Below are 20,358 nucleotides of genomic sequence, written 5' to 3'. Positions count from 1 at the left end.
AGAACTCTTCACAAAAACAGACAAGTAGCCAGGAGGTCATAACTTGCCCACCACTGTCTTAAAACACATTGATAATGTAAGCATTTACAGAATAGTGAAATTAGCCCCAGTTTTAATAGTATAGTAAGGATTGGACTCTTTTCAACTTTGATAAGACCTCACTTATTTCAAGAGAGTATGTAGATGTGTGTTATGGACAGCTTTACATACCATTAAGTAACCGAGGGTTAAGGGATATGCTGCATCTCATCCTGCTCTGTGTAGTTACATCACTTTCTTTGTTGTTTTTTGTTTTGGTTTGGTTTTTTGTTGTTGTTTTTGGCTGCATTGGGTCTTCCTTGCTGCGTGCCGTCTTTCTCTGGGTGCGGTGAGCGGGGGCTACCCTTCATTGCAGTGCACAGGCTTCTCATTGCGATGGCTTCTCTTATTGCAGAGCATCGGCTCTAGGTACGAGGGCTTCAGTAGTTGCACGCCGGCTCAGTAGTTGTGGCACACGGTCTGTTATGGAATTAACAGAACTTTTATATGGATTGGCTTTTCTGACCAATCCATAACTTACTCAACTCCCCTGCACTTATGGAAATAAGTAGTCTCCAAGGAGAACCAGAAGTGGTGCCGAGGGAGCATAAACATTTATTGATTGCTTTTTACATATGCTGAAATATGGAGTTTAAATAGTGACAAAGATGAGTTTTGTATTTTAGAAGAATTTATCTGATTGGAGGTGGGAGGGGGTTAGGTTGGGGAAAGCATATTTAGGTAGCAGGCCTCTCAGTTTATCTTTGGGAGACATAATGAGGGCCCGAGGTAAAGCATTGGAGGAGGGGGAATATGTAGATAGTTTTATGAAGTAGAATCAAAAGGATTTCAGGCTGCTTGATTGTGTGTGCTATGAGAAGAGGCATTTTAGGCTGACTCATTAATTTCTGACTTGAGTGGATGTGTGGTGTACCATTCATCAACATCAGCCATATAGGAAGATGTGCAAGTTTTTTTGGTGGGACGTGTGCTTAGTTCAGTTTGGAAATGCTGAGTTTTGAGGCGTGGTGAGAGGGAGTTGGTGGGGTATCCAGTGCCCAGGAATTCTAGGAAAGGATTACTGTGAGACTATTTAACCTGTTGACAGTAAATTGTAAACTGTTGCAACTCTGCTGTTTGCCCACTTTAAGTAGTTAGTGTCATACTCTACTGATAGGAATGTAAATTGGTAAAATCTTTCTGAAAATCAGTTTGTATCAAGAGCTTTAAAAATACTTATCTTTCTGATCTGGTAATTCTTTTGGGAATTTGTGGTATTTTTTTTCTTTTTTTCTAAAATGTAGACAGATTTTGAACACAAAATTTCACTGTATAGACAAGTGAAAGTATCTAGATGCCCAATGTTTGGGAAATAGCTAAGTAAATTTTGGTTGCCTAAGATGGGATGATGATGAGCAGCCCTTATAGTCATTTGTCATATAGTCATTTGAGAACTTTTTTTCTGACCTGGGAAAATTCTTTTGATAAGGATGAAGAATTACAAGTGTTTCTAAAACTTTAATGTGCATGTGAAGCATTTGGTGATCTTGTTAAAAGGCAGACTACATTTCAGTAGGTCTTGGATGGCGCCAGAGATTCTCCATTCCTAACCACTTCCAAGTGATCTGCTGTGGTCTGTACCACATTTTGACTAGAAAGGTGTTAGATGACTTTGTCTTAACAACAATAAAACAGAGAAATATGCCAGAAAGTTAGAAGTGGTTGCCTCTAGAACAGGAATTATTAGGAACTTTTTTCCTCCTGAATACTTTTACTTTTCTTCATTTTTCATACTTTCACTGTGTACACATTAGTTATATAAATTAGATATACCTCCTATATTTGAGCATTGACTATGATTTAGGCACTGGGCTAAGTGTGTTGTGTGCTTTATTTTGTTACACTTTCAATGAAATCCATTAAGTAGGCAGAGGAGTATAATGGTGTCTACCTCGTGGGGTTTTATGGAGATTTTTCAGAATAATTCATTTTAAGTGACTTGGTTTAGTGCCTGACATTTATTAAATCTCAATAAATATAGCTTCTGTCATCATCATCATCATTGTTATGTATTTCCTTGTTTTGGTATATGAAACAGTTGAGCCACAGGGAAAGGAAGTAACTTGCCAAGGGTCACATAGCGAATAGGTAGCATAACCTGGGTTTCAATCTGGATTGTTACACTCCAGAGCTCACTGTTGTACTGTCTCCAGGGGGGAAAAAAAGCAAACATTAGTGCAGCCACTGCCTACTTGGTTTCACATTATCCCTAACCACCCCCAGAATACCACCACACACAATCTTCTAAAAATGTGACCAGGTTTGTGCTTCAGTTTTGTCAAGTTTCTTCAGAACCTCTTTAAATTTGACTGTTCAGAGATTATACAGTAATTTGACATACGATAAAATGACAGAATTATTTGGATAAATAGACTTAGGCAACCAAATGAAAAAGAATATTTTTTGTTTCCATTTAATATTGAGTAAATGCTAAAGGACATTTAAAAGAAGCATATGCACTTATGTATTTGTTTATTTGTATATGTAAAATGTAAAGAATGATGTAGTGAACACCTACCACCCAGTTTACAAAAAGAACATTATCTTATCCTTTTCCCCTCATAGGACATCATTTTCCTGCATTTTTGTTTCCTTACTTTCCTTGTAGTTTCTCTACATATGTTTAGTCCCTACAATATATTGCTTATTTTTATATAAGATGGAATTGTACATTATGTATTTTTCTGCAACTTGCTTTTGTCAACAAATGTTTTGTTTCTGAGTTTTATCCATATTATTGTGTGTAGCTGTATTTATTAACTGTATTCTGTGTATAACTATACTGTATTTTCTTCGTTCAGTCTACTGGTGATAGACTTTTTGGGTTGTTTCCAGATTTTTTGCTTGTTATTTATTACAGTGCTGTGATGAGACTTATTCATGTGTCATGTGCCCATTTGCAAGAGTTTCTTGAGTATGTGTCTAGGTGTATGATTGCTTGGTCATAGGGAGTCTGCATATTAAGCTTTACTAGGTAATGCTAAATTTTCTGAAGTGGTTGTACTAATTTATGCACCCACCATCAATCAGTATATAAATATTCTAAATCTTCCGCACTTTTACCAATATTTCATATAGTCAGGCTTTAAAATTTTGCCCATCTGATAGATGTAAAATGACATTTCATTTTGAGTATAATATTTAACTTTAAAAAATGGTGTTCTTGGGCTTCCCTGGTGGCGCAGTGGTTGAGAGTACGCCTGCCGATGCAGGGGATATGGGTTCGTGCCCCGGTCCGGGAAGATCCCACATGCCGCAGAGCGGCTGGGCCCGTGAGCCATGGCCGCTGAGCCTGTGCGTCCTGAGCCTGTGCTCCGCAACGGGAGAGGCCACAACAGTGAGAGGCCCACGTACCTCAAAAAAAAAAAAAAAAAAAAAAAAAAAATGGTGTTCTTTTTAGGTTTTATTTTGAAAAAAAGTCCTCAAAATGACCTTTAGAGTTATCTGGAAACTTTTGGAATACAAAGTGTGAATATCGTCATGCAAAAAGCTATAGAATTTCAGTTTTTCATTTGTTTACTACTTTTGTAGTATATAAGATCTTTTACAATATTTAAAAAAATTCAACTTGGTTGGCTCTTAATAATTTCAAAACACATTTTGTATATATTCTAAAGTAATTTCAGAGCAGCATTCTGCTACTTGATGGAGAAATCTAAAATTTCTAAAATCAAAGCTGTTTTGCTGAAAATTTTAATTTTGGAAATTGAAATCATAAAAATAAACATGTGCATTAATCTTCTTTACGTTTCCTTTTTTCTCCCTTCTAATTGGTGCAGGTGTTTTAACTATTTGTCTTTTGTTTGGTTGCTTAGAGAGTTTGTAATAAGATGAAAATATACAAAACTTCGTAAATCGATATCCTTTAAGAAACCGAAAGATTGAAAATGGCTGGACAGTCTCCAACATTATAAGGAAATAATTGCACAGGAAGACAAACTTAAAATAGGATTGGCTTCTGGTGAGAATTCTTTGCCAATTTAAAAAACACCTTTTATGTTTTAGCACCAGTATGCATGAGCGAGTGCACCGAACGGAAAGACAATTTCGATCACTCCCAGCTAATCAGCAGAAACTACTTCCGCAGTTTCTTCTTCACTTGGACAAGATCCGGAAATGCGTTGATCATAATCAAGAAATACTACTCACCATTGTGAATGATTGCATACATATGTTTGAAAATAAAGAATATGGAGAAGATGTATGTGCAAGTTTGTTCTATTTGTTTTTATTTTAGCGTTTGACTTCTATATTTTGAGATCTGTATCTTCCTGGATTTCATTTTTATGAAATGAAAGAGTCATTGGCTCTACTTAGAGAATGTTTTCACTTGTATGTCCAGTCATTTTATTAGGCTTAATAGAACAGTATTCCAGAAACTGGATTTGTTCACTGATTTTTTCCCCCCTAAAAGTACTAAGAAAATTGTGGGCATTTTGATACACTTTTCACATAGTGTTCCGCCTATTGTGGCATATGGAATTAGTGACTTACATTTTTATCAACAACTTTCCTAGCTGTGTGAAATTAATTTCCCTTGCTAAACATTATCTTCAGAATCTTGCATCTATTGATGTTGATCTTTTACTCTAAAAGATTATTTTCACTTATAAATCTCAAGGGACAGGAAGTAATAGAAACTGAAGTCCTGTTTTTGTATCCACAGGATAGATACAGTTGGGCCACTCCAGTGTGAGCCTTTCCATGCTGCCCCATCAATGACCTGGAGGGACTTTCTTTCCTCTCTTAGATGGAGAGAATGTTTGGTGTCCATAGCAGCTCAGTTCTGGTCCTCTCCTGAGTAACGACTGCTTAATTATATGGTGGTTTCATGATTAATGGACCATACTGTATTGAGGGTAGAAGTGAGACCACCAAACTCTTTTCATTTAGAATCTCAAGCTGCACTTGAACCCGGGTCGAGTTGAAAGGCTAGTGACTTAGCCTCTAAACCATCTATAAAGCCCCTTAGTAGCATGTTTATTTAATCATATTCAAGATTGATTACTTTCTGAGAAACTAATTGATTTCTGTTTTTTAAACAGGAGAATGGAAAGATTATGCCAGCATCTACATTTGACATGGATAAGTTAAAATCCACATTGAAACAGTTTGTGAGAGACTGGAGTGAAACTGGGAAAGCAGAAAGGGATGCCTGCTACCAGCCAATCATTAAAGAAATTTTAAAAAATTTTCCAAAAGAGAGATGGTAAATAGTATCTTGTTTTTAACCAGTTTCTTTAAGATACGTAAGCACTGAGTTTCTCTAAGAGACATTTCACAGTGTTGATTCATTTTTACAAGTTGCTGTGTGCCTGTATTTTTTCATGTGTGGGTGTATGCTGTTATATTTGTTCTTGGGTACTTTGTGAGATTGCAGTTAGTGTTTTGAATAATTATTGCTCTAGCACTATGGGAAGTTACTCTATCTAGAAATTACATTATGAGAAGATTAGATTGAATGTTCATTATCAGCGACATTTTTTTTATAATTTGCTTTATAGCAGAGCAAAAAGCTGCAAACTATTTTAATTTTCCTCATTATGGCATATTTGTAAACAAGTGAGGGATCTATAGCTCAGAGAAGAGATTCTTAACTTTTTTATGCCATGAAAACCTTGAGCAGTCTGAAGCTCATAATTTTCTTTTTCAGAATAACATAAGTGAATAACATACATAGGATTACAAAGAAACCAGTTATTTTGAAATATACTTATGAAAATACTTAAAAAGCAAATGTTATGTAACCTGCTTTTTATCATGTATCACATTAAATAAAAGTCTTGCAGGAAGTGTTACTTTGAAAATAACTGAACGGTATATGTTATTTTGAGAATCTCAACAGCTAATGTGAAGTGAAAATATATATGATTTCTATTGGTGATACAGTTACAGGTACTCCTAAAACTACTATTGTTTTTGTCTACATTCATAATTGACAAAAAAATAATCAGTTAAAGGTTAATGAAATGAAAATGTAATTTTTTTCCACCCCCTTATAGGTACAGTGAATTCTGTCTGTAGACCTCTTTGGTCCATGGATCCCAGGTTAGGAACCTGACTTACAGGTTATATATTTAAAGAGAACCACTGGATGGAGTTCAGTCTATTGTTTAAAAGGATCATTGTAGAGAGAGATGCTCCTTTTCCTCATCTTCTTCCCCTCCTCATTGATTGACATCTTTAAGTTTGGATGTATCCATCCAGAAATTTCCGTACATATGTGTGTGTCCCTTCTCTCCCTCTCTTGTTTGAAAACTTTTTATTTTGAAATAACTTGAAAATTACAGATAAATTGTATGAATTGTACAAAGAGCTCCCATATTTTTTTTTTACCTAAATTCACCAATTCTTAGCATTGTACATTTGCTTTTTTATTTCCTTTCCTATTTCCCTTCCTCCTTCCCCCCTTTATGTGTTAGTCTATAGCCGTACGTATACACGATTATTATTTAAACTATTTGAGAGATCAGTTTCCATATATCATGCTTTTTCACTGCTTAATACTTGAGGTTTTTTTTCTTAAGAATAATGATACTCTCTTACATAAGCATACAGTGCAGTTACCAGATTGAGGAAATTTAAACTTGATTACTGCTTTCTAATCAATGGTCTATATTTAAGTTTCATAAATTATCCTAATAATGTCCTTTATGAGACTTATTTTTCTGTACAGTCTAGGATCCAATCCAGGATATTGTGTTATGTTTAATTCTAATGTCTTTAATCTGGAACAGTTCCTAGGCCTTTTTTTGACTTTCATGACATTAACATTTTTGAAGAATACAAGTAAGTTATTTTATAGACTCTTCCTCAGTTTGACATTGTCTGATGTTTCTTCATGATTAGATCTAGGTTATATGTCCTCTCAAAATAATAGGTAATTGATGTTGTATCCTTTTCAGGATATCACCTTCAGAGACATGCAAAGTCTGTTAGCCCATCATTGATGATTCTAATCAAGATGTTATTTGGTTTTCCCACTGTTTAGTTACTGTTTCTCTTCTTTTTAAAAAAAAAAAATAATAATTAATTATTTCACCGCCTTGGGTCTTCGTTGCTGAGCACGGGCTTTCTCTAGTTGCGGCGAGCGGGGGCTACTCTTCGTTGTGGTGTGCGGGCTTCTCATTGCGGTGGCTTCTCTCGTTGCAGAGCATGGGCTCTAGGCGCACAGGCTTCAGTAGTTGTGGCTCATGGGCTCTAGAGCGCAGGCTCAGTAGTTGTGGCGCACAGGCTTAGTTGCTCCGTGGCATGTGGGATCTTCCCGGACCAGGGCTCAAACTCGTGTCCCCTGTATTGGCAGGCGATTCTCAACCACTGAGCCACCAGGGAAGTCCACTGTTTCTCTTCTGGCAACCAATAAGCAATTTCTGAGGAGACACTTTGACACCATGCAATTAATATCCTGCTCCTTCTCAAACCTTCTGCCTCCTAGAATAGTCATCCATTGAATTACATGAACTAACCTGTGCTATGATGGTTGTGGAATGGTGATTTTCTAACTACAATTATCAGTCAGCATTCTGCTCTAACTATCTATTACAGGAAAGACTCATGGTTCCTATTTTATTCAATCGGTTATAATCCATTACCGTTTTTTGTTTTTTTTTTTTTCTTTTTCAAATCTCCTCAGGTTTGGCCAGCAGGAGTTCAGTCAGTTGGTGCCTATGGCCTTTTGCCATGGCATGCCTCAGTCATTTTTTTGAGCACTTCCTTACTTTCTGACATAAGATATTTCAGTCCCATCTTGTATCTTCACTACTTCAGTCCTGAAATTGAGTGTTTTTCCAAGGACCTGGTTCCTTTAATGTGGCATGGTGGGTTGAAACCAAGATCTGGCACTAGGCATGTTCACTCTTCCTAAGATGTCATTGCTTATGGGCCTTTCAGTGGACAGAACACACACACACACCAAACACAAGAAATAATGAGTTCATACTGATATCTTCAATTCTATTCCGACCCCATTGGGTTCCTCCCTTGGCTTCCCCCATTCTTTAAATCTGTCTGTCTTTTTCCACAGTGAAAACCCTGGCTTCGGACAACATCAGTATATTTGCTCATTCAGTCAGTCCTACAGTACACACAAAATTGTTTCAGAATTGCTACCTCCATACTGTAGGAAAAACAGAACTACCCAAAAAGTTCAGGATTTGCTAGCAATTAATTATTTTTCCCCCTAAATTAAGGGTTTTTAATAAAAAATATTCTTCACAGTTTACTCAAATTAGCTCCCCTTCAGCCTTCGCAATCTCACCGTGGTTATATTTTTTATGTGAAATTCAGTATACTTAGGTTTATTTGTTTCTGTTTTCTTTCAGTTTTAGGGTTGTGTGTCCCTGCCCCCTACCCCATTATTATTATTATTTTTTTTTTGCTGTACGCGGGCCTCTCACTGCTGTGGCCTCTCCCGTTGCGGAGCACAGGCTCCGGACACACAGGCTCCGCGGCCATGGCTCGCGGGCCCAGCCGCTCCGCGGCATGCGGGATCTTCCGGGATAGGGGCACGAACCCGTGTCCCCTGCATCGGCAGGCGGACTCTCAACCACTGCGCCACCAGGGAAGCCCCCTACCCCATTCTTGTTGATTTTTTATTTTTTTGATTTGTGGACTAATCATCTCAACAAAACTATACAAAAAAGTGATATTCAGAAAAAATGTCATTCCTTCCCTTGTTTTTTCCATACTCCATCTCACCCTCACTCTGCCATGTAGGTTATCAATATTATTAATTTCTCATGTATCCTTCTTGTGTTTTTCTGGTTTTTTTAATAACATTTATTTATTTATTTATAAATTTATTTTATTTTTGGCTGCATTGGGTCTTCATTGCTTTGCGTGGGCTTTCTCTAGTTGCTGTGAGCAACTATTCTTGGTTGCGGTGTGCGGGGTTCTCACTGTGGTGGCTCCTCTTGTTGCAGAGCATGGGCTCTAGGCACGTGGGCTTCAGTAGTTGTGGCACGCAGGCTCAGTAGTTGTGGCTCATGGGCTCTGGAGCACAGGCTCAGTAGTTGTGGTGCACAGGCTTAGTTGCTCGGCAACATGTGGGATCTTCCCGGACCAGGGCTCGAACCCATGTCCCCTGCATTGGCAGGCAGACTCTCAACCACTGCGCCACCGGGGAAGCCCCTGGTCTTTTTTTATGGAAGTAAGAAGATAAGTATTTTTTTCTTTTTAAGTACCCCCTTTTTCATACACAAAAGGGAGCATACTATATATTTTATTTTGCACTTTCCTTTTTCCACTTAATCCTCGATTAGCTCTGTATCAGTTCATGGAAATCTTACTCAATCTTTTTTTTTCTTTTAAACAGTTTCAGAATACTTCAACCAGTCTCTTATATTTGGTTATTTAAGTAAAGTAGCTGACAGTATCTTGCAATTATAATGCTACAGTTAATAACCTTGTGCACGTATATTTTTGTATTTTTGGAGATGTATCTTTAGTGTAAATTCTTAGATGTGGGATTGTTGCATCTGAAAGGTAAATGTATATTGGTTGCTGTGCAACAAAATACCATAAATTTAACTGCTTAAAACGACACATATTTATTATTTCATAGTTTCCTTGGGTCAAAAGTCTGCGCATGGCTTCACTGAGTTCTCTGTATAGGATCTTATAAGGCTGTAATCAGGATGTCTGCTGGGCTGTGTTCTCATCTAGAGGCTTGGCTGTAGAAGCATTGACTTCCAAGCTCACTCAGGTTGTTGGCAGAATTTGTTTCATTGTGGTTGTAGGCCCTGGCTCTAGTTGACTAAGGGCTAGAAGCCTACCTTAGCTCCTGGAGACCTCTCAGAGTCCCTTGTCTTGTGGGCTTTCACGAATAGCTACTTAACTTCATCAAGCCAGCAAGGAAAGTCTCTGGAGCCAGCAGGCTCTGTTTCATTATAGAAGACTCAGTGGAGTCTTTTCTAATGTAACACAATCACAAGAGTGACATCTGTTGGTTAGAAGCAAGTCATAGGTCCGGGGCACACTCAAAGGAAGGAATTATAAAAAGGCGTGAACACCAGGAGGTGGGGTCCACTTTAGAGTCTGTCTGCCACAATTATTGCCACGTATCACTATAAGGGTTGTATTGTTTTGCCTTCTACCAGCAATATATGAATGTGCCTGTTTACTCACAGCCTTGCCAAATATATTGTATTATTAAGCTTTTGAACTTTTGCCAATCTAATAGATGGGAAATTGTATCTTGGCTTAGTTTTATTTATTTAGTTATTTTTAATTTATTTATTTAATTTATTTATTTTTGGCTGCGTTGGGTCTTTGTTGCGTGCAGGCTTTCTCTAGTTGTGGTGAGCAGGGGCCGCTCTTCCTTGCGGTGTACAGGCTTCTCATTGCAGTGGCTTCTCTTGTTGCAGAGCACAGGTTCTAGGTGTGGGGGCTCAGTAGTTGTGGCATGAGGCCTTCAGTAGTTGTGGCTCTTGGGCTCTAGAGCACAGGCTCAGTAGTTGTGGCGCACAGGCTTAGTTGCTCCGTGGCGTGTGGGATCTTCCCGGACCAGGGCTCAAACCCGTGTCCCCTGCATTGGCAGGCAGATTCTTAACCACTGCGCCACTAGGGAAGCCCCAAAAGTAACCATGTTAAAGGAAACAATTCAGTGGCATTAAGTACATTCACAGTATTGTGCATCCATCATCTCTGTATACTTCTAAAACATTTTCATCAACCCAGAATAAATCCCATACCCATTAAACAGTTACTCGCCCTTCTCTTCACCCCATTCCCCACCTTTGTCAGCTGTGTGACTAGATGTGGTTTTCTTTGTGTTTCTCCCACTTGAGGTTGGCTTTGCTTTTGGAGGTTTGAGTAGATATATATCACCGAATCAATAATTCTTTACTCTTATCTCTTCACATGTTTCTCCTACCTTTTTCTCTATTTCTTTCTCTTAGGGATGTCAGTTACATATATATTAAACTGTTTGCTATTGTCTCTCAGGTTTCAGGTGGCTCTTTTTCTACATTGCCCCTCCCTGTTAACTCGTTTAATATTTTAGTTTGGATAATTTCTATTGACTTTACTTGAACTTCACTGATTCTTTATTATGCCAGTCTGTTGATAAGCCCATTGAAAGACTTTAAAATATCTGTTTTATTTAGTGAGCCTTTAACATGTAATGGATAACGATCCACCTGGTTTGAATACTTTTATGTCTGTGTGCCATGTAGATTGTCTTTAGCTTAATAAGTATGAAAATCATCCAATGTATTTCTGCTTGTGACCAGTAGTTTTTTGGCATGCTGTGCTGTAATTATGTTCTGAACACACAGTTGAAGGGATAATAGATTCGTTGTATACTTTTGATTTTTTTTAATCACTTAAAGCTTTCATAATTTTTATTCCATTTTGATGAAGTCATGACACTACTGATGTTCAATTCTATAAATATTTCTTCAGTCAAGTGTGTAGTGTTCTGGGTGTGAGACCCAGAAATATCTCAGTAAGCGAGTAACTTTGGACGCCCCACAATTGAATTTATCATTATTTCAGCCATGTTGTCAGACTTAAAAAAGAAAAAAAAAGACGACTGCTTATTTCTGCATGTCCAGATATTTAATGCACAAGATTCAGATGTAGAGTCGGTAATAATTCACTGCCTTTTTGTGTACGCTCTGCAGGTACGATTTAGAAAGAAGTTTTTTAGTGACATGTTTTTTCTAGAAAGAAGTTTATTCTTAGGCTTCAAAGCTAGGCAGATTTCAAATATTCAACTACAGATACTTCAGATTTCAGATTTCAAATGCTTGACATATATAGTACTCACTTGACAAGCTTTTAATTTACATTTTTATGGTCCATAGGCTTTGTTAATGCATTTTTATACTTTATTATGTCTGGATTGAAGATGATTTTCATAGATAAGATTGTGTGATAAGATTTGACTCTTTTTCTTTTTTTGCATGTGTTAATGCATTGTTAGATACATGATTTGCAAATATTTTCTCCCGTTCTGTAGGCTGTTTTTACTTTCTTGATAGTGTCTTTTGATGTACAAAATTTTATAATTTGAAATCCAGTTTATCAGTTTTTTTCTTTTGTTACCTGTGCTTTTCATACCATATCCATTAAATCATTGCCAAGTCCAGTGTCATGAAGATTTTCCCCAATCTTCTCTTCTAAGAGTTTTATAGTTTTAGTTCTTAAGCTTAGGTCTTTGGTCCATTTTGAGTTAATTTTTGCATATGGTATCAGGTAAGGGTCTGACTTCATTCTTTTACATGTGAATATCCAGTTTTCCCAGCACCATTTGTTAAAAAGACTGTCTTTCCCCTCATTGAATTGTCTTGGCACTGTCCTTGAAAATCAATTGACCATATGTGATGGTTTATTTCTGGACTCTCTATTCTATTCCATTGGTCTATGTGTCTGCCCTTTGCCAGTACCATACTATTTAAATTTCTGTAGCTTTGCAATTTTTGAAGTCAGGAAGTGTGATTTGTACATTTTGTTCTTTTTCAAGATTGTTTTGGCTATTTGGGGCTCCTTGCAATTCCATATGAATTTCAGAGTCAGTTTTTCCATTTCTGTGAAAGAGGCTATTGGAATATTGTTAGGGAGTGTGTTGAATAGGTAGATTGTTTTTGGTGTGTTGATATCTTAATAATGTTAAATCTTCCTATCCATGAATACAGGATGTCTTTCCATTTATTTAGGTGTTCTTTAATATCATTAAGCTTTGTTTTTTAGTTTTCAGTGTACAAGTTTCAATGTAACACCTCCTTGTTTAGATTTATTCCTAAGTTTTAAATTCTTTTAGATGCTATTGTAAATGGAATTGTTTTCTTAATTTCCTTTTCTGATTGTTCATTGCTGATGTATAGAAACAACTAACTTTTTAATGTGTTCATCTTGTACTCTGCAACTTTGCTTAATTTGTTTATTAGCTGTAGTAGCTTTCTTCTGGATTCTTTGTGTTTTTCTACATATAGGAGCATCTCATCTGTGAATATAGTTTTTACCTCTTCCTTTCACATTTAAATAGCTCTGGAAGTACATAACAATACATAGCAGTGGTGAAAGGGGGCATCCATATATAGTATTCTGGTCTTAGAGGGAAAGATTTCAGTCTTTCACCATTGATTACGATGTTAGCTCTGGGTTTTTCATAAATACCCTTTTTTATATTGAGGAATTTCCCCTGTATTCCTATTGTCCTGAGAGTTTTTGTCATGAAAGAATGTTGCCTTTTGTCAAATACCTTTTCTGTGTCAGATGAAATGATCATGTTTTTTTCCTTTGTTCTATTAATTTTCTTCTATTCTTAAAGCCTACCTTTCTTTACTTTAATAAATGTTACAAGTTTTTTTGTTAATTTTTATCGATAGTCTTACCTTAAATATTCTACAACTATTAGAGTTATAATCTAGTCTCATTATTTCCTTATTTTTCATACTTTTTATAAATATATGTTTTCAGTTTTAGGAACTTTTATAAATATTGCTGCTTCCAAAAATATATTCTTAAAGTTCCTAGTTGGTGCACTCTCTCAATGTATATACTATTTATAAAATAATGGATAATATAGTTCGATAGCTTTTTTTTTTTTTTTTTTTTTTGTGGTATGCGAGCCTCTCACTGTTGTGGCCTCTCCCGTTGCGGAGCACAGGCTCCGGACGTGCAAGCTCAGTGGCCATGGCTCACGGGCCCAGCCGCTCCGCGGCATGTGGGATCTTCCCGGACCGGGGCACGAACCCGTGTCCCCTGCATCGGCAGGCGTACTCTCAACCACTGCGCCACCAGGGAAGCCCCTTGATAGCTTTTGTAAACATAAAATCCAGGTATTTCTCAAAATTCAAAATATCTTTGTTTCTGAAAAGTAGGTTGTGAGATAAGACTTTTTACTGTTGGAGTATACAAGTTTGGGTATTCTTGGAAGGCCGAATGTCAAATGCTTAAGTCAGCATAATTTCTAGCACTTTAAACATGATTTCGTTTATACTCAGTGATCACTGAATCATGTATATTACCATGGTATCCAGTCAGCATAACAATGTTAGCTGTACTAAAAAGGCATGTCATTGTTAAAGGTACTTACTGAACTAGCACAAGTATTATTTTACTATTATTTATCTGTTATTGTTATTATTATTATTTTAAAATTTATTTATGTATTTTTGGCTGCATTGGGTCTTAGTTGCAGCACGTGGGATCTTTCATTGTGGCACGCAGGCTCAGTAGTTGTGGCGTGTGGGCTCTCTAGTTGTGGCGCGCGGGCACAGTAGTTGCGGTGCGTGGGCTTAGTTGCCTCGCGGTACGTGGGATCTTAGTTCCCCAACCAGGGATCAAACCCTCGTCTCTTGCATTGGAAGGACCACCAGGGAAGTCCCTGTTATTGTTGTTGTTATTATTATTATTATTACTGTTGGCAGATACAATGTAGACTGGTGAGAAAAGGATGAATTAACTCTTAATGTTTCTTTAAAATAAGTAAATAATTGAAAAAAATTTCTGAATAGGTAAAACATTTTGCAGGGTTCAAAATTTTAAAGGTTTCAAAGGATATAAAGTTTCCTATCTAGCTACCCATTTCCCTTCCCTGAAAGTAATCAATGTTATAAAAGTGGACATTGATATTTGAACTTTAAATGAAGTGCACCAAAATATCAAACTTTATTTTTGGCATTCTGGTACCCAATGGAAAATTTACATGTTTCTTCCTATATCATTTGTTTTGCTTGTTAAACTTAGATTGGTTTCCTTATAATAGATAAGATGAGCTATTAAAAAAAAACGTAAAAAATAAACCTAATGAAATACAAGAAAGTCTTTATCCATATTAAAGTTATAACTTTGCCATAAAAAGTAAACTCCGAGTCCTGGAAAAGGGACATAATTATAGCCCTTCAGAATCCAGGTTGACTCTAGGTAAATCCTGGTTAAGTTTGGGTCTCAGATAAATTTTTAGGATTCTGTTTGTGCCACAACAAGTGCGTGAGAATTTTATATTTTTACACTTAGGCTGAATTTGACTTATATTTATGTCAGCTAGCCTTTGGATTGTGTTCTTTTCTTTTTGAAATTTCAATATAGGCCTTTCCTAACTGAGCTGTCTGCAAAAAACAATATACCTAAATATGCATAAATTAACTGTACTTGTGATCATTAAAATACTTTTTCCTATGAAAGCATATTTGTCTTATCAGTTTGTCAAATTTGTTCCTGTTTAGAATGTTTAAGTGTCTGAGTTTACAAGTACAAGCAGCTTTGAAGCCACAGATTAACATCTATATTGGGGTCTACTTTTAAATTAAGGAAATGCTGTTTTAATTGTGCTGAATGCCAAACACTTCAGTAGTTATTAGCTCAAGAATTTAGTGCTATAAAGTTTATAGTTGCTAAGGAGAGATTCTTAGGTACGAGTCCTATTTGAAATGGGAAATCACAACCATGTAGAATCATATTCTCTTATGAATCCTGAAAATTTCTGGACTGTACTTTTTAGAGCTTAATTTTGTTAACCCATTCTATTTTAGAAGAATTTGAAGTGATATTTTGTTTGTGGGTGGTAAATCTATTATGCCTTTGCATTTCAGTATATGTCTAACACTTCAAGAATCCAATGATGTACTATTGACTATATTGAATATGTTTTTTCTTTTATATAGTTGACCCTTAGGAAAAAATATGCTGAGCTTTAAAGAAGCATTTTTCACTTAGATTGAAATAAAGAATGTAAGTTATAATTTATAAAAGGATTTAAAAAAATCATATTGTTTAATCTATCAGAGATAGTAACTGTTAAGATTTACATATTTTAAAAGGATTATTTTTAACTGTAAGAAACCATTTTAAAAGAGCAAATGGAGATTGCCAAATAATGCCAAAGTAGTTTAGAGACTGAAAATAGTCTCTTTTTTCTATCCAGAAAGTCCTCTTAGACCAAAGACAGATATATATTTCAGATTTCTTTCAACTCAAGATGTCAAGCGCCTACATTCCAGGATTTCAAGTGCTTACAAATCTAGAGTAATAACTCAGTGGAAAAACAATTCAAGACTATAATCTAGTAGAAAAATAGTGTAAATAGTAAACAGAAAAAGAAATACAGGATGCTTAATCTCATACAAAAATGCAAATGTAAAAACCACACTAAGATGCCATTTTCATCCATTATATTGTAAAGATTTAAAAGTTACATAACTTACTGAAGGTGTGAGGAAACATGTGGCTGATGGAAGAATAAATTAGTAAAATTTTATGGAGGGCAACTTGGTAATTTTAACAAAATTCAAATGCATATCTTTTGATCCTTGCAGTTCAGTTTTGGGAAAGCTATCCACAGAGGTACATGAGGGAAACTATTTATGCCAAGGATATTAGTTTTAATGTTATAATAACAAGAGATTGGAAACAATCTAGTTGTCCTTAATTAGCAAATTTTGATACATTATTATACAGTCTTACAATGGACTACTTATTCAGTCATAAAACAGATTAAGAAAGCTCTGTGCACTGATTGGGAAAGAAGTTCAAGATACATTAGATCAGGATTGGTAAACTTTTTCTTAAAAAGCCAGCTAGAAAATATTTTAGATTTTAAAGGCAATGTGGTCTCTGGGGACTGACTATTTAGCTCTCTTGTCATGGGAATGCAACCATAGACAATACATAAATGACTGGACATGGCTGTGTTCTAATAAAACCTTATTTGCAAATACAGGTGATTGGCTAGTGGGTCATAGTTGCTGACCCCCGTATTAAATGAAAGAAGCGAAGTGATGAACTAGGTATATAAACTATAACAGAGAGATGAATGAAGTACTGAAAGCATTGAGAAGTGACTTAAAGCTTTGCCTGGGATATTTGGAAAAAGAAAGACTTTATAGATTCGGTGATAATTTAAGCTCAGTTTCTATAGGAGCTCTAAAGATTAAGGTGAGAAAGTGTTTTCTGAAATGGATGAGAAGTTGTCTTGCTGATATATGGAGTTCTTTATTGGGAGTAGATAAGTAAGTTGGGACCATATTTTTGAAGGGGCTAGACACTAATTCTGATTTCTAAACCATTTTCTAGTCTGAATAAAAAGTGTTTCAACATCCAACTCTGTTAAACCTTGACATTGTGCCATAGTAGCTTCAGATCTCTTTTTTCTGTATTTTTTAAAAGAAACATTACAGATACACTTGAAACTGCCCTGCAAACCATACAGAGCACATTCTTCTCTCTTTCCAGAGATAACAACTAATATAAATTTGTTACTCTAATCTTACCTTCCTACATTAGCTACGTGTCTATATACATGTACATAAACAACACATTGTGTTCTGTGTGTTTTAAAAGATCATATAATGGTTTGTGGTGTCATTTCACAATTGTTTTTTTTTTTTGCTCAGAATTGTGTTGTTATGATTTCTCTGTATGGACCAGCACTGTTCAACAGAAATACAATGCAAATTGCCTGTGTTACTTTAAATTTTCTTGTAGTCACATCAGAAGTGTAAATGGAAACAGGTGAAATTAATAATATACTTTAATAACCCAGTATATCTAAAATTATTAACATATAATCAGTATACAAGATTATTAATGAGATATTTTACATTCCTTTTTTATACTAAGTCTTTGAAATCTGGTATTTATTTTATACTTGAAACACATCTCAATTAGAACTAACCACATTTTAAGTATTTAGTAGCCACAAATGAGTTGTGGCTTTTACCATGTGAATTGCTGTGATTCAAATAGAACCCAGCACTTTTGATGCTTGAAAGTTGTGCGTACTCCTATCACCAGGGGTCAGCTAAGTGTCACTCTGCTGACACACCGAGAAAAAGAATTTTGTGTGTTGGAATTTGCTGATTTGCAGCTGCTATGCAAAAATCATTCTGTGTACAATAAAGGAAACTTCTTTCAAGAACAACATTTCCTGCTGGTAAAATAGTTGGAGCACAAAGGTTGGTGCAAACATGATCCATGGCCTCTTCAGACACACAGGGGTTCTCTGTCGTCTTCATTCTTGCTTGTCTGGAAAACCATTGAAAATTTTCCCACTATTATCAGAGGTGTTAAATTTGTAGTGAATATACTGCTTCTCCATAGTTGGCCCTTAATAACTACATAAACTTGTTTGCTTGCCAATTTTTTGCTGAGAATCTCAAGCAGGCAACATTTGATTACTGAGGCACATATTAATCATATGGCTCTATTCCTGGTTTTCTAAGTTTAAAGTCAGTTCACCATTAAGGTCTATACTTAGATTTATATGTCTCTTATTCTCCACAGAGTAGAAATGCCCTTGACTTTATAAGAACTTATACTAGAAAATGCCTTTTAGAGTGCCTTAGTTTTATACACATTGTGTTTAGAGAGACTTTCTTGTATGCTGTTAATATCCCTTATATGAAGACCCAATTGGGGGAAAAAAAAATCTAGCTAAGAACAAAGATTTGGGGGAAAATTCTCCCATTCAGTGCTTGATTCTTGATCATTTTTTCAGTTCTTAGAGAATTTGTTTTAATGTATCTCCTTTAATATTCCCACTAAAATCCTTTTTTTTCTGTAATACAAATAATTGATCTATAGTAATCTCTACTAACTCTTGATAGATCTATAGTAATCTCTACTAACTCTTAAGGTAAGGCTTGATGTATTCTGTATTCCGTGGCTTTATGACAGCCTTTTTTTTTTACATCTTTATTGGAGTATAATTGCTTAACAATGGTTAGTTTCTGCTTTATAACAAAATGAATCAGTTATACATATGCATATGTTCCCATATCTCCTCCCTCTTGCGTATGACAGCCTTTTAATAGCGGTTTTATATAGAAACTTTCTGCCACAAGGTAGGGATAAAGAGTTCTATAGGCCTGATCAGTTTGGAAGTATTTGGTAATAGCTATCATAAAGTTAACTTTCTTTAAGTGAACAAAATAAATATTAGTACAGTTATTAACACAACTTTCCCTTAAGTTTGGCATGATTTCTAATTTCTGCATGGTAATCTTTTACTCGGATTATGAGCCATTCAGAAATTGATTATTAGTGATTGTTTTTATAAAGGTTTAAATACTCTTATGAATTTACTTCCAGATCCTTTTACTTTCTGTTGCATTACCTTGATTTTTTTAAAAAAAATCTAAGCTGAAAACAACCACTTGTAAAAAAAAAAACACATGTTTTTGACTGGGCAAATGGGAACTGGGAAAAGAAAAGAGGTAGTAGTTCTGGAGGGTAAGTGTTTCGGTGGGTCTGGTGGGGAGTAGAAAATGACAGTGGCTGGTCCTTTATACAAGGGCTAGCATATAGTCTTACAGCTAGGAGTTTTTCAGATTCTAGTATTAAAAATATATATGTTCATGTTAGATAACTGATATAGGTAGGCCTGAACAGAATGAGAGGATGTACCCATTCTCTTTATTAAAAATTAGTGTTCGCACATACAAACATTGCATATAATCTGGAATGAAAAGGAAACATTCTATTTTATTTTAGTGAAAACTAATATAAGGCACCTTGGTATTAGTTTGTCCATGTCAAGTATTAAAGAATATCTTACTAATCATAATAAGCCTGTTTGTCAGAAATCATTTTTAACAAATTTCAGTTTATGCCTTATTGTATATATAAAATTCAGCAGTAAAACAGACTAAATAGACTTTGTTGCGATTTTTATACAAATACATGTTCCATATATAGATACTTAAGACTGAAGGACCCTGGGCAAATTCCCTTGTTACTGTATTTGTAGACTGAATTTTCAGAAGCCCCATAGTTCTATTTGTTTCTTTTTATTTCAAAATGGGAAATGCTAAAGGTTATCATATGGGCTACTAGTAAAAAGTCCTGTTGCCATTTGGAGCACATCAAACTTAAAGCCCATACAGTTTAAAGATAAAAAAGAATTGTTCATGGGAGTAGACTTGGAAATTGGATTTGACTTATGAGCTAAATTTGGGGAATACAGACAATAATGAAATTCCTTTTTAATTGACACAATGACAGCTGATTATACACATTTTTCTCTGGTTTTTCACAAGAACACATTATAGTTTCCTTAGGCTTATGTTGATTTGCCAGAAGTACTGAGAAAAGTCTTTGCTTTGCTAAGGCTTTTCAGTGGTCTGAAAATAGAATGACAGATGTTACAGTAAAGGAAATTTGTGATGGTAGAGTGATGCTAATAAGTGGAGAACAGTTTGATTGTGAACCTCTGGTTTGGTGTGATACGTTTGCCATCATACATGCTCAATTAGAAGGCAGTTCCCCATTTTCCCCATGAGAATATCCCAGCTCCAGATTCTTTTGCCAATTGAAATATATAAGATTTTAAGGAGA

The 20,358-nt window shown here is 35.7% G+C and overlaps 1 protein-coding gene across 2 annotated transcripts in view; it reads left to right on the top strand.

Annotated features, from left to right (window-relative positions):
- CARNMT1 (carnosine N-methyltransferase 1) overlaps nt 1–20,358 on the top strand; it is a 50,563-nt gene that overhangs the window by 4,206 nt on the left and 25,999 nt on the right. For both annotated transcript variants that reach the window (XM_060102329.1, XM_060102328.1), the window contains exons 2-3: nt 4,084–4,279; nt 5,124–5,287. In XM_060102329.1, coding sequence (XP_059958312.1) covers nt 4,084–4,279; nt 5,124–5,287 — 360 coding nt within the window. The remainder of the gene's footprint in view (nt 1–4,083; nt 4,280–5,123; nt 5,288–20,358) is intronic.

Source organism: Mesoplodon densirostris, chromosome 6, assembly GCF_025265405.1.
Source record: "Mesoplodon densirostris isolate mMesDen1 chromosome 6, mMesDen1 primary haplotype, whole genome shotgun sequence".
NCBI classification, from domain to species: domain Eukaryota; kingdom Metazoa; phylum Chordata; class Mammalia; order Artiodactyla; family Ziphiidae; genus Mesoplodon; species Mesoplodon densirostris.
The sequence above is the reverse complement of the archived record's forward strand: the minus strand, read 5'-3'. Positions and strand labels throughout refer to the sequence as shown.